Source organism: Pseudorca crassidens, chromosome 2 (genome assembly GCF_039906515.1).
Source record: "Pseudorca crassidens isolate mPseCra1 chromosome 2, mPseCra1.hap1, whole genome shotgun sequence".
NCBI classification, from domain to species: Eukaryota; Metazoa; Chordata; class Mammalia; order Artiodactyla; family Delphinidae; genus Pseudorca; species Pseudorca crassidens.
In genome coordinates this window covers 43,080,649-43,095,921 of record NC_090297.1, presented here as the reverse complement: position 1 = coordinate 43,095,921, position 15,273 = coordinate 43,080,649, and the positions used below count along the sequence as shown (strand labels likewise).

General features: G+C 44.9%; 1 protein-coding gene across 6 annotated transcripts in view; it reads left to right on the top strand.

Annotated features, from left to right (window-relative positions):
* The window catches only part of LOC137218733 (ras-related protein Rab-3B), a 113,353-nt gene that overhangs the window by 77,099 nt on the left and 20,981 nt on the right, over window positions 1–15,273 (top strand). For 5 of the 6 annotated variants that reach the window (XM_067726139.1, XM_067726141.1, XM_067726142.1 and 2 more), the window contains 2 exons: window positions 9,900–10,018; window positions 13,254–13,378. In XM_067726139.1, coding sequence (XP_067582240.1) covers window positions 9,900–10,018; window positions 13,254–13,378 — 244 coding nt within the window. The remainder of the gene's footprint in view (window positions 1–9,899; window positions 10,019–13,253; window positions 13,379–15,273) is intronic. The other variant, XM_067726140.1, reaches the window with a different exon arrangement.

The following is a 15,273-nucleotide window of genomic DNA, read 5'->3' as shown; positions in this document are numbered from 1 at the left end:
CCTGCCCTCTGCCCTCAAGGATCTACCAATTACTACCTATGTGAACTTGGACTCCAGTTTTCTCACTTGTAAATCAATAGTGACAATAATTCATGGTGTGCTGGAAAGAATACTGGATGTGGAGTCAGAATATTTGCATTTGAGTCCCAGCCTAACCAAAAAATAAGTAGCTGCATGACCTTAGGAAAGTTACCTCTCTAAGTCTCAATTTCCCTATGTGCAAAATAAAGCAGTCAGACTGGATGACCTCAAAGATTGGTTTCTTCTGGCTCTAAAAAATCTGTATCACAGGGTCATTCTTAGGATCCAATGAGATGATGCAACAAAAATGCTTGTAAACTGTAGGGTGCTCTGAGCGTGGTCTGTACTACTGAGGACAGATGGGTGTAACACCAAGCCAGCTTTAACGGAATACTCTTTCCTTTCCTCAGTCCTCTGCTTCTCCTTGGCTACACTGAACCTCCCCGGAAAGCTCTCTCCCTCGGCTTTCCTCCCAGTCCCATGGGACATAATGTCTCGGCTCCCAGGTGCTGCAAAATACAAAGGGCTTGGAGCTTGGCAGCTGTGGGTTGGGGCGCAGGGTGAGGGGAGAACCAGCCCAGAAGCTCTTATTACTTGCGTCCCTGGTGTCATCATCCCCACCCCCCAACCTGGCCTGGAGGGAATGAATTGAAGAGGGGGGGATGGAGGAGTTTGGCTGGGGGAGCATGTATATAACAGGGCAGGATCCAGGGATGGAGGCCCCAGAGATAACCTCTTGCTAGTTGTGTGATCTCTTAAGTCTGTCACTGCTCTGGGCCTCCCTCTTTGGTCTATAACATGGAAAGGAATCAGAAAGAAGAGGTGACCCTTTTCTCACAGGTGCTTTTCCAACCAATCCTGAGGTTCTAAATGAGTTTTCCCTCCTCAGCACATAATCAGCCCTTGAGTTTCATTCACCAGCATTCTTAGTAAGTGCCTACTATATGCCAGATGCTATAGTTGAGGGCCTGGGATTTAGCTAAATAAAGATTGGGTCTCAAGATGCTCATAGGGAATTCCCGGGTGGTCCAATGGTTAAGACTCTGCACTTCCAACGCCAGGGCCCAGGTTCGACCCCTGGTCAGGGAACTGAGGTCCCACAAGCAAGCCGCGCAGTGTGGCAAAAAAAAGACGCTCATAATCTGGAAGAGGAGAGAGATGAATGAACCAGTAGCTATAATAAATGTGATGTGTGTGATGATATAATGCCAAATCATAAAAGGGCAGAGGAAGAAGTTACTTTGTCAGAGGAGAGGAGGCCAAGGAAAGTTTCCGAGGATGTGACCTTGAAGAAGATTGTGAATTATAAAAGAGAAAGGGGATTTCAGGCAAAGATGAGCATATCAGGTTAAGGCCCAGGGGTGTGAAGGAGCAGTGTTTGGGAAACCACTAGTTAGGCAAAGCTGGAACTCACTGGTTCAGTGGAGGAATGGGAGGGAAGAAACTGGAAAGGAAACCTGAGTAGATCCTGAAGGGTCTACGTTCTATGGAGTTGCTTGGACCCCATCGTGTGGGCAGCCGGGGAAGGGATTTAGACCCAGAGTAAGGAGATGAGATTTGGATTCTTAGAAATTCCCATCTGACATTCAGTGTGCTCTGTCAAAAATGTTGCAGTCACCCGCAAAATTCACCCTTTCAACCAGTATTTTTTGAAAGTCTCCCCCACCCCATGTGCCAGGGCTGTGCCAGGCACTGGAGACACAATAGTAGGCAAAACCAGACATCCTGTTCTTGTGGCCCTTGCAGTTTGGCAGGGAAGACAGACTTTAATCAAATAATTACACAAATAAATACAAAATTACAGTGGGGAGGAGTGCTAAAAAGAAGAAGTACATGGTGCCAGGAGAACCTGTAATTGGAGCATTTGACATTGCCAGGATGGTCAGGCCAGTTCCTCTGCTGAGCTGAGCTCCAAAGGAAGAGTGTTGCCTCAAGGAAAGGTGCTAGAAGGCTCTATGGGAATGGGCTTCTCCTGCCTCAGAATCCCCATCCAATGCACATTTCTCTTTCCAGTCAACAGACACTGTAGACTTCAAGTAGGCATGTGTAGTATTCAACCTTTTATCTTCAGGACCTAGCCAACACTTGCCACAGAATCAGTGCCCAGTGAAGATTTGAAAAAAAAAAAAAAAATAGAAAGGAAAAGGAGGAATACCCTCCCTTTAGGCACTTTAGATATTTGAAGATAGCAGTAGGATTCCCCAAAGCTTCTTCCTTCCTTCAGTTGCTTCTCCCATGACACAGTTTCAAGTTCCCGTCACTGTTCTGGTCATTCTGTTTAATTGTGGTGCCTGTCACACGTGATTTAAAACATCAGGGATGTAGCCCTGTGCCATGTGCATCGGTCTCTTGGAGTCAGAAGACCTGGTTTTATTTAAGCCTCTTTTCATCATTCACCTCTTCAAGGCGCAGTTGTTGTGTGTGTGTGTGTGTGTGTGTGTGTGTGTGTGTGTGTGTGTGTGTGAGCTAAACAAACCTAGAACTTAAATATTTGGAGGGCTGCCACATGAGTGAAAAAATAGATTTATTCTTTGGGTCTCCAGAGAACAGCGTTAAATCAATGAATAGAAATTACCACATGCAGCTTTCAGCTCTATGGAAGGAAGAAATGTTCTAATACTCAGAACTGTCCATCAGTGGAGTGGCTGCCTTTGGAGGTGGTAGGCATCCAACATTGGGAACACTCAATGTAAGTATGCTGTAGAAGGAATTCCTTTTTTAAGTGAGCGGGTGGATTGAGTAACTTCTAAGATTTACTTTTAATTTTAGAACTCAACAATCTGATAGTCAAGACAAGTGGAGGAGCTGGGAGGGGGCATATGTGGCAGAGAGAGTAGCATGAACAGACATATGGAGCAGAAATTAGTATTGCATGTGTGGGTGACAAGGAGGAAACTCCAGAAAGAAATGATGGATCTGTGTTGGATCAATGATTCAATCAAGACAGAGAACATAACTAATATTGTTGAGCACCTGTGTGCCAGACACACGTGATTCCATTTAAGCTTTGTGGGTGATTTCCAGCCTTACCCTCTGGTGGAGGGGAGATTGTTGGCCTTAGGAAGTCTTAGACATGGTTGGAGGATCTCCTATCTGGAAGGCTTCAGGGTGGGCTGGGTCCTGTCCTGAGGGGCAGAGAGGGATTCAGAATACACAGTCTGGTTGGGCTATAGGCTGTGCTGAAAATACACACTTGTCAAAAGACCTAATTTGAATCCTGACTCTGCTTCCTTATAGCTTGTGACTCTAGCAATTTACTTAACCTCTGTGACCCTCAGTTAATCCATATATAAAATGGGGACTCAAACTCGTCCTGCTTCAGGCTGACATAATAATTAAGAGAAATAACGTAGCGCAAAGGGCATCCCAGGAAGAGCACAGGCTTTGGAATCAGACCTAGCTTTGAATCTGTCTGCCATGAACTGGTTGCAAGATTGTAGGCAAGTTATTTAAATTTTTCTCATCTGTAAATAAAGATAACAGTATTTCAAGGCTGTTTTGAAAACTAAGTACAGTAGGAAAAGTGCTTAGCATAGTGCCTGGCACATAGCAGTTTTATTTTGTTAGTACAAATAATAAGATCCCATATATGAAGCACTTATCAAAGCGCCTGGCACATAGCAAGTGTCTGTCGGCCACACTGACAGGGCTGCTGCAGGCCAGGATGGTGGCTTGTGCATCATGGTGTCCGCTCTCTGGCATAAGGCTCTGCCCATATGAAGAGCTCAATGAGTGTCTGCTTCGTAGAAGTGAATTGATTGCTCTTGATGACACGGTCTCCTTCCTCAAGTAGCCAGTGAGTCATGCCTCTTTCTTTCTCCTCCTTCCTGTCTCCTCTTTGGTTCTATTTCTGACTCTCCTCAGTGGGAGGGGAATCAATGTTCGTCAAAGTGATTTTTAAAAATAAAAGAGAGAGGGAGGTTTAGAAGTGATTCTCTGGGCTACTTTCTATTGAGCACAGGGTAGTGAGAGCTGGATTGTTGTTTCCAACCTTGCTTTTCTTTAGATGAATAACAACAACAACAACAATATCAACAGTAATAGCAGTAGCTACTATGAACTTCACTGAGCACCTACTATGTGCCTGGCACTCTGCCAAGCTCTACCAGTACATTGTCACTGATCCTCACATAACCACTTCAGGGCTGGTATTATTATCACCACTTTATTGATGAGGAAATTAAGGCTTAGAAAAGTAAAATAATAATGAAAATGACAAATACTCCTATATTTGAGTATCTATCATGAGCCAGACATTTAAAATAATCTTAGTTAATTACAAACACCCTACAAAGTAAGCATTATTATTCCATTCGAATTGTGAGGAAGCTGAGCCTCAGAGAGATGAAAGAACCAAGCTGTCCAAAAGCACACAGTTGATGAGTAGCAGAGCTGGGAGTCAGACCAAAGCCAGATCAACTCTTTTTTTAATTTTTATTATTTTTATTGTATTAATTTTTTTTTTTTTTGGCGGTACGTGGACCTCTCACTGTTGTGGCCTCTCCCGTTGCGGAGCACAGGCTCCGGACGCGCAGGCTCAGCGGCCATGGCTCACGGGCCCAGCCGCTCCGCGACATGTGGGATCCTCCCAGACCGGGGCACGAACCCGTGTGCCCTGCATCGGCAGGCGGACTCTCAACCACTGCGCCACCAGGGAAGCCCCAACTCTTTTTTAAAAATAAATTTTATTTATTTATTTATTTATTTTTGGCTGCATTAGGTCTTTGTTGCTGCGTGTGGGCTTTTCTCTAGTTGTGGCAAGCGGGGGCTACTCTTCATTGTGGTGGGCGGGCTTCTCATTGGGGTGGCTTCTCTTGTTGCGGAGCACAGGCTCTAGGTGCGCGGGCTTCAGTAGTTGTGGCTCGTGGGCTCTAGAGTGTAGGCTCAGTAGTTGTGGCGCATGGGCTTAGTTGCTCCGTGGCATGTGGGATCTTCCCGGACCAGGGATGGAACCCGTGTCCCCTGCATTAGTAGGCAGATTCTCAACCACTGAGCCACCAGGGAAGTCCAAAGCCTGCTCAACTCTTAACTCATCCATTCCCTTTCTGTCTGGCCACTTTCTGCTCCTTGAGGGAAGCATCATATTGAGACCCTGGGTGGAGGCAGCCCTGGGCAGGTTTGAATGAGAAGGAAGTGGCACATGGCATGATACTCATTCACTCCTGTTGGGCAGACCCTGGGAAGCTGGCCCTGCTCCTGGGGCTGACTGTGGAAGTACAAAAATAATGCCTAAGTGACATTTACTCTGTATCAGGAACTGTTCCAAGCATTTTAGATATAATAACGTTCTTAATCTTCACGATAACTTTGTGAAATAGGTATTGTTATTATTCCCGTTTTATAAATGAAGAAACTAAGGCCCCCCGAAAGGAAAATTGCCCCAGGAGGGGATTACCGAAGAGCATGAATACCAGGAGACAGCAATCATTGGGAGCCATTTTAGAGGCTGCCTGCCATTGTCACATAGTAAGTGCTAAAACAGGGGTTTACACCCAGAAGTCTAATTCCAGAGACCGTGCTCCTAACCTTAAAACTATGTGGCCTTTTTGTTTAACAAGGTGGTGATTGAATCCCTACTGTGTGCATAGCCCTGTGCTAGGCACTGGGAGTACAGAGGTGAAACTGATTCCATGTCCAAGCTCATTTATTATTCTATACCAGGATTTCCAATTAATTGGGCATCAATTGGGTGGCAGGATTCTTTGTCAAAGAGCTGGGGCACAGGGCCAGGCTCCAGGCAGAGATAAGAGACTGGAAACTCTCATAGAGAAATGGTATAATGTGGGTGGAATGAGAAGAGATGAGAACTGCTGTCAGTGCAGTTGCTCAGAAATCCTGCTTGGGCCTTTAGATCACCAGGTGGCTTAATTCTAAACCCTACAGGACAAGATTTAAGGTCTGAGCCTGTAGATTGGAGGGAGGAGTCTCATCTGTTGTGTTGGCTCTGAGGAGCTCAGGAAGCAGAGGTAAGAGTGTGGGAGGGGAGGATCAAATTCTGCTGCAGTGTTTCATAGGTACACACACACACACACAGAGCTTTTGTGAGATATGGCAGACAGTGAATATTTCTCTAATATTAGTGCCTAAGATTCCTGTGTTAGATGTTTACTCACTCACTCTCACTCACTCACGCACTCAATCATCTATCTCTTCATTCATTCTTTAATTCATTCATCCACTCACCCATTCATGAGCTGGATAAAATTCTGTTTGCCAGAACTCTTAGGGAGAAGTACTGTATGTGGTCAGAAGGAATACTCTGTTAGGCTGCTTGAGGTAAAGAGTAAGACACCCAAAAACCTGCTCAGCAAACAGAAGATGGTGATTCCTATGCTCTCCAAGGATGGTGGGTGTGTTAAATGCGGATTTTGTTTTGCTGAGTAATGTGCAAGTCTGGGTCAGAGCTGAATTGCTCAGGACATGAAGAAACTGAGCCCTGCCAGAAAAAAAACCCATCTGTCATCATGCCCTGTAATTCACCTCTTAAATACCTCTTGAGTCTATTTCTACTCCATCCTCATTGCTACCGCTCTAGTTCAAATCCATCTTAGGTCGCACCTGAACCACTGCAAAGATCTAACCAACAGCTAGGCAGCAGCTTTCCTGCCTCCCATCTCTACTTCCTCCAGTTCATTCTCCACATCAGAGTCAGAGTGATCTTTCTAAAGTTCAGATCCAATCATGTTAATCTCCTGTCTCAAAATCTTTGACCCTAAAAAGATCAAGTTCAAACTCCATAGCATGGCATTCAAAGCTCTTTCTAGCTTCATCTACTCATTTCCCGCCGTTCCTTAAGTTCTTCTGGAGTAGTCACTGGAAAAACATCTTCCTTCTGCCAAAATACCTTTCCTTCACTTTTCTGCTTGGAAAATTCTTCTTTCGGAGAATCCCTGTTGTCTCCTTCTGTTACCAAGTAAGCACATCTGTAGGTAATGCTCCTGGGCTTGGTACATGGGAGTGGCTATGCCATCTACCACATTTCCCATTCTCCTCCTGGGCATATTATAGGATTGTGCTTTCTTGGGTATGGGCATGTGACTTGCTTTGGCCAGTGAATGGGAAAAGTGGAAGAGCCAACACATGACTCATACACTTTCTTTCCCTCTCGTAGCCACCCTGTCACTCTTTTTTTTTTTTCGGTACGCGGGCCTCTCACTGTTGTGGCCTCTCCCGTTGCAGAGCACAGGCTCCGGACGCGCAGACTCAGCGGCCATGGCTCACGGGCCCAGCCGCTCCGCAGCATGTGGGATCTTCCCAGACTGGGGCACGAACCTGTGTCCCCTGCATTGGCAGGCGGACTCTCAACCACTGCGCCACCTGGGAAGCCCCACCCTGTCACTCTTTATCCTGGAATGAGGAAGACAAAAAGCAGAGCACCCAGCCAACCCTTGATGGATATGTAAAAATAGTGAAAAATAAAACCTTGTTTTTGAAGCTGTTGAGATTTTGAGATTGCGTATTATTGAAGAACCCAGTCTACCCTAACTGGTACACTATCTCTGCTTTGACATCTTCCATAACTACCTAAAACCACCATGTTTCTACCTTATCTGACTTGTGTAACACATTTTCTTTATGCCACATAGCCGGTACTGATGACACACTGCCACATATTGCTATTATGAGTTCAGTGGTATGTCTTAGCCACCTCTTTACTTTTACTGAGGCTTCCTTAGGGCAAGGATGGTCCTTGTTCCATTTCTGTGTCACACAAAGTATGGTTCATAGCCAAGGCAATATACTGTAATGGGTGTAGGAGTCAGACATACTTGTTTTGAATCCCAAATCTTACATTTGATGGGCAATCTCTCTGAACTTCAGTTTTCTCATTTGTAAAATGGGAGTAATGATATGTACCCTACAGGGTTTTTCTGAAGTTTATGGATAACAGGTGCAACATATGTACAATTAATGGCAGGCTATAATTCTTATTGTTCTCATTATTTGTTTTTATTTTTTTAACCATTTATTTAGGCTGTGCTAGGTCTTAGTTGTGGCATGCAGGCGTCTTATTTTTTATTTTTAATTTTTTAATTAATTAACTTATTTTGGGCTGCTTTGGGTCTTCGTTGCTGCGCATGGGCTTTCTCTAGTTGCAGTGAGCTGGGGCTACACTTCTTTGTGGTGCATGGGCTTCTCATTGAGGTGGTTTCTCTTGTTGCAGAGCACAGGTTCTAAGTGCACAGGCTTCAGTAGTTGTGGCACACGGGCTCAGTAGCTGTGGCTCGCAGGCTCTAGAGCACAGGCTCAGTAGTTGTGGTGCACGGGCTTCATTGCTTCGCGGCATGTGGGATCTTCCTGGACCAGGGCTCAAACCCGTGTCCCCTGCATTGGCAGGCGGATTCTTAACTACTGTGCCACCAGAGAAGTCCAGCATGCAGGCTTCTTAGTTGTGGCGTGCAGATATCTTAGTTGCGGTGTGCAGACTTCTTAGTTGCAGCGTGTGACTCTTAGTTGCAGCATGTGGACTTCTTAGTTGCAGCATGCATGTGGGATCTAGTTCCCCGACCAGGGATCGAACCCAGGCCCTCTGCATTGAGAGCATGGAACCTTACCCACTGGATCACCAGGGAAGTCCCTATTTGTTTTTATTATCATTATGGATAGTGTTCAGTAAATGCCTGTGGATAAATCTTTCACTGATTGAGGTATAATGGTATGTGCATCGGACTTGGAATCAGAAGTCCTAGATTTAAGGCATAGCTTTTGTCACCAGCATTGTGGCCTTGGAAAAATCACTTACCCTCTCTGCATTTTTGCATTCTCAACTACAAAATGTAAATACTGATCCCTACCTCATAGAGATTACTATAAAATTTAAATAAGATAATATATGAGGAAATGTTTTATACGTGCTCAAGTATCACACATCTAAAACTAATGATTCAGAGAAGACCGGCTGGTCCCTCACATAAGGACCGTGTGGACATTGTGAAGCATCCCAGTGTACTCCAGCAACACTTTGTTGTGGGGCTTGGCTTATCTTGCTTACGTGTTTGTCTTTCCAACTAGACTGTGAGCTGCTTGAGATAAAGAATTGTCTTTGTCTTTTTTTAGTAAAAATGTTTATTTGTTTCTCCTTATATAAGTAATACATGCTTAGCATAGAGGAAATAAAAATAGCTGAAGAAAATGAAAATCCTGGTAATTCTTATCTTTCATACAGAGATAATCACTATTAACCTTTTGATGTGTTTCTTTCCAGTTTCCTTCTCTGCATATGTAGTTATGAAACTGACATTATATCGCACATACGAGAATTGTTCCATTATAATAAATATTCTTGTATAAATAAACACATTAAAAATCTTGTATTTTAACCATTCTCCTATTGTTGAATATATAGGTTGATGTCAGTTTTTCAATGTCTAAATAAAGTTGTAAGAAGCATTTTTGTGCATAAATATTTGTCTGATATTCTATTTTTGTAGAAAAAGTTTTTAGAAGGAAAAATTTCTAGTTCAAAGGGTACAACTATTTTTAATGCTCTTGGGACTTCCAAATTGATTACCAGAAAGATTGAACCAAGTGTCATTCCCACAAGCAAGGTATGAGGTTATACATCTCACTACATCCTCAACTATAATGGGAATTATAATTAAAAATAAGGTTAAAACCTATTAATATAATAATTATCCATTTACATTTCTTCTGTGAATTGTTCTTTACTCCTGCTCATTTTTCTATTGGGATTTTAATTATCTTCTTATTAATTTCTATGAGGTTTCAGAAACCATTTTATTCTAGTCACCAAGTACAATAAAAGGTACATAATAGGTGCTCCTTAAATATACTTTGGATGATTTTAATTGTCCTGGGGACTCTTTAGAAACAAAGCAGACTTTCTAGGAGGCTGACACTTTCCTTTTCCCACCCAGGACACGGCTGGACAGGAGCGGTACCGGACCATCACCACAGCCTATTACCGTGGAGCCATGGGCTTCATCCTGATGTATGACGTCACCAATGAGGAATCCTTCAATGCTGTCCAAGACTGGTATGAGATTCGTTCCTTCACCCAGTCATCAAACTGTTCATGAAAACCTAGTATGTACTAGGCTCTGTGCTATGTGCTAGGGAAACTCGAATGAATCAGACATGGCTCCTGTCCTCAAAAAGTTCACAGATGAGAGGACAGGACAGATCAGTGAGCAGGCAATGAAAATATCATGTGACAGGTGCAGTGATGAGAGTGGCACCAGGGCTGTGGGAACCCAGCGGAGGGCTCTGACCCAGCCTGGGAAGTCAGGGAAGTTGTCCTGGAATTGCTGACACATATGCTGCGTTTTGAAAGATGAACAGGAGTTAGCCAGAGGGACAAATGGGTAAGAATGTTCCAGAAAAATAGTACAGATGTGCAAAGATAAGAAGGTAAGTGAGAGGGTAAGAAGAGCAGAGGTCATGAAGGATTATGTGTGCTGGGGTGAGGGATTTGGATTTTATCTGGTAGGTGAGGACATTTGAACAGGGAAACAACAGGTTCAAATTAGTGTTTTAGAGACATCATTCTGGACATAGTGCTAAGTGAATCCACATATTGCTTCCCTATAAAGTTTATCCCTGGGCCGGGGGTCCAAGTTCATAAAGATTCAATATCTTGATACGATAGAAATCAGCACAGTTCCCCAGAGGTATAACCTCTGAGCAACTTACATCTTTCTTCCTGGAGCATTACTCACAGGGAGAAGGGAGCACGAGAGGAAGGGCACGTGAGACAGAGGGCCAGGAACCGGTGCCCCTAATCAGTGGAAAGGATGGGGAAGATGGAGCGTGTGTGCCTGGCTCTTCTTCACAATCAGAGAGGCTGAGTAGGCTGGGCACACAGCAGCGGAGCTGGCCAGTGCCAAGCTTGTCTCCCGCTCTTCTTTGCCCAACAGCTACCCTTTGAAGACTTCCTGTCTCCCAAGGAACAGTTGTCATGACTATGTGCAGCACTGTTGGTGCCTTGGAGCCTTGAGCTGGGAGTGGCCTTGCAGGCTGCTTGCCACGTTCTCCCCACCACCCCCTGAGTTCTGAGCATCAGTCTAGGGTGCCACCCACATGCCTGTCACCCATGTGTTGTCCTTCTTAGTCTGTTGGTCATCCCCTTCTTCCTCCTTTCTCCCCCTTTCCTTTTAACAAGTCCTTCTCTCCACCTTCCTTTTTTCTCCTTTCCTCCCTCTTTTTTCCCTTCCTCTCTCTTTATGCCTCTTTTTTCTCCTGCTTTTTTCCTTTCTTGTTCCCTCTCTTCCCTCCTCCAGTCATGATTTTTCTCTTCTCCTCCCTTCTCCCATGTCTCCGTCTTTCCCCCCCACCTCCCACCACGAAGTGATTAGCTCTTTCTTTAAGTATCTCCACACTGCCCATTCCCTGTCGGCCTTGACCTCCTTCCCTCTCTCCATCAGTCGCTGTTCATTCTGCCTCAGGCACACAGTGACTTTAACACCTGGTGAAGATTCCTCCAAGAATAACCTAAGTTGCTAATCTGGGAGCTGAGCCTGGATCGTGGTGGGAGGAGGGAGGAAGATGACAGAAGAGTGGCATGGGAGACTTGGGGAGTTGGCTCCATGTACCTGTCTTGAAGCTGAAGACTGAATGTCTATCTTTCCCAAGCTCTGGCCTTTAGTTTTGCCTCTGGGAAACTTGGTCCCAGCCTAGCACCCACCTGCCATCTAAGCCCCAGTACCCAGCACAGAACCTGGCTCTCTGTCGGTTCACCACAAATGGTGGTTGAGTAAATTCTAGCCTTTGAGGAAGTGGCTTTTCACCCTTAAAGAGAAGATTGGTGGTGAGATGAGCTTTAGGAGCAGGGTTGGCTATCGGTCCAGGTTGCAGTTAGGGTTAAGTTAGATTGTCAGTGTCAGGATAGGGTCAGATTTTATTTAGATCTGCTTCAGGATCAATCGTTTGCTGGCTTCTTCCTTCATCAGACAATCAATGACTTTTTTTCTCTGTGCTCTATGCTGGGGGCTGGTACCCCAAAGATGAATAAGCCTGTCCCTGCTCTCAAGGAGAGACAGATAAATTCAGCCGAATGTGACAGGCGCCACAAAAAAGAGTAGGGGAACAAAAGGGAAGGTAATTGTTTCTACCTGATGAGGTATTTGGGGACAGAGTTAGGCCAACTACACAAAAAGATGTCTCCTGAATAAAATGGTCTGATTTTATTTCCTCTGCTTAAAAGTTTGTTTCTCATTATAAAAGTAATACACGCTCACTTTCAAAATTTTGAAAGGTAAAGTATTTTTTTAAAGTTTTGGGACTTCCCTGGTGGTACAGTGGTTGAGAATCTGCCTGGCAATGCAGGGGACACGGGTTCGATCCCTAGTCTGGGAAGATCCCACATGCCTCGGAGCAACTAAGCCCGTGCACCATAACTACTGAGCCTGCGCTCTAGAGCCTGCAAGCCACAACTACTGAGCCTGAGTGCCACAACTACTGAAGCCCATGCACCTAGAGCCCATGCTCCACAACAAGAGAAGCCACCACAATGAGAAGCCCGTGCACAGCAGTGAAGAGTAGCCCCCGCTCGCCACAACTAGAGAAAGTCCGCACGCAGCAACGAAGACCCAACACAGCCAAAAATAAATAAATGAATAAAATTTCATAATCATCCTACGTGAGGGAAACCACTGCTGACATTTTGGTTTCTACAAATAATAATGATCTAAGGCCTCAGTGAAGAGGAGGAGGGAGAGACTTGTTGGGCCAGGGGAAGCTTGAGAAGCCTCCCCCAGGCAACTGTGGGATCAGCCCCGAGCCTTGGAGGATGACTTAGTGTGGGGAAGGGATTTCCAGTAAAGGCAAAGGCACATGCCATGGAAGAGCCTTTGGGGAATGGGTGAGGTTTGTGAAGTGAGAGGAAGGGTGATGAGGCTGGAGAGACAGGATGTAAATGGTCTTGAACGCCTAACTGAGGGATCTAGACTTCATCGCTTAGCTAGTCCAGGGACCAGAGAAGACTTTTAAGAAAGGACGAATCATCTGATAGATGTTTTAGAAAGAGCTCTCTGCCTGTGAGGAGAGGGCATTAGAGGTGGACTCCAAATAGGTGAGTGAAGTTTGCAACCAGGGCTTAAGGGTCAGCATCTGTGACAGCCAGCAGGAGCAGAGGTCTGACTGTCCTAGGATGAATTAGCTGACAGTATCTCGTGTGTTGTGAACCCCACTGAAGGGGCTTCTGTGAGCTTTGCAGGGTCCTTTCTAGCCTAGGAGGATGTCGTTAACACCGTCATCTCTCTGTCTCTCTTTAGGGCTACTCAGATCAAGACCTACTCCTGGGACAATGCACAGGTCATCCTGGTGGGGAACAAGTGTGACATGGAGGAAGAGAGGGTTGTTCCCACCGAGAAGGGCCGGCTCCTCGCAGAGCAGCTGGGTATGTGCACGGCACATGTGTATGCACGGGAGTGGGGCAAATGGAGAGGACAAGTGTGTGTTTGTATTTGTGACATTAAAGATGTGCTGTGATTGTGAATTTTGTGCATATGTGCTCTGTGTGTATTGTTTCATATTTGTGTGATGTACATATGGGCTTTGTGCTAGTGAATTCTAGGTATTCATTATTTATGATACATGTATATTTTGTTACATTGAATGTATAAACAATTTTTTATAGATTTATTTATTTTTGGCTGCGTTGGGTCTTCGTTGCTGCACACGGGCTTTCTCTAGTTGCGGTGAGCAGGGGCTACTCTTCGTTGCGGTGCTCAGGCTTCTTCTTGCGGTGGATTCTCTTGTTGTGGAGCATGGGCTCTAGGTGCATGGGCTTCAGTAGTTGTGGTGCGCAGACTCAGTAGTTGTGGCTCGCAGGCTCTAGAGTGCAGGCTCAATAGTTGTGGCGCACGGGCCTAGTTGCTCCGCAGCATGTGAGATCTTCCCAGACCAGGGATCGAACCCATGTCCCCTGCATTGGCAGGCGGATTCTTAACCACTGTGCCACCAGGGAGGTCCTTGAATGTATAAATAAAATGTAAATTTATGAAATCATTTTTTTAACCAGCTCCTTCCACAAAGGATTTGAAGTATCCTATAAAAATCATCGTAGTATCAATACATCAATAAAAAAATAAGTGAGACAATTGAAGCAAAGCGAAAGCAAGTGTAGGAGAACATAAGAGGAGGCCAGGGGTGAGATAAGTGTATATTTTATAAGTTTTTGGGCATGTGCAAGAGTTGGGCCAAAATATTTGCTTTGAGCTTCTCAGCAACCATTGCAAAGAGGGAAACATAATCAGTTACATGGTTCAGAGATGGTCCTTAAGATGAAAACCAACCCATTATTCCAGAGAAACACTGCTCTCCACTGGCAACTGTAGAGCAGACTCTATATGCTGAATGTGACAACATCCTTAATATCTAACATGCCTTACAGCAACTACAACGCTGAACATTGTAGGCTGTGTCTTACAATTTCTCTCAGTGTAAACTGATGCTTTGTCACCAAAATACAATTCACGGCAAAAGTCATTGTATGAGGGATGAGACAACGTGGTTTAAGCATGCAGCTTTTTCCAGGGTTAAAGCACCTTGATCCTTGTGCTCCACTGAGACCCAGGTGCCTCAGTTGTGTCTCAGTGACTGCACAGCAGGACACCTACCTACACTTGCTTAAAAGAGCAGCCTTTCTTTTCTTCCTTTTTTTCTTTTCTTTTCTGTATTGGGGTTCAATGTGGGATCACCTTAGGGAAGTCTTCTAGAAGAATGAAGTACTGCTTAGCTTTTAGCCAGTCTCCCTAAGTGTTTCTTACAACCTAGGTGCTGTAAGTATTGAGGAATAGGGAGTTTAAAGTTATATTCTCTGCCAGTTTCTGAAGTACAGATATTTGGGCTGGTAGGTGGGAAAATTGTATAATATACAAGTGTGAGTTGTGTCTTGTATATATTTGTGTTATGTGTATTATGAGTAGATGTATAGGAGAGTGTCCTATACTTCTTTCTTCCCTTTCCTGTCCTCCAGTGTGACCTGGAATAGAAATTAACACACTGTAGGTGCTTAATAAATACGAAGGCTGGGCCATTTGGCTCTTGATGGTTCTTACCCCATCACAGAGGTTCTCAGGGTCCAGAATGTGCCTCTACCCATTCCCATAGTTCACAGAACAGTGAACATGTGGCGAAGCCCTCACATGGGTGACCTCAGGCTATCTCTTTATGTCTTCAGCCTGCTGTCGCCGAGACTCCCAACGCTGTCCCTGGATCAACGATGTACCATCTGTTTGAAAGGCTCTTTTCTACTCCCCATCCCCTACTTTTATCCAGCTGTTGAAAGCC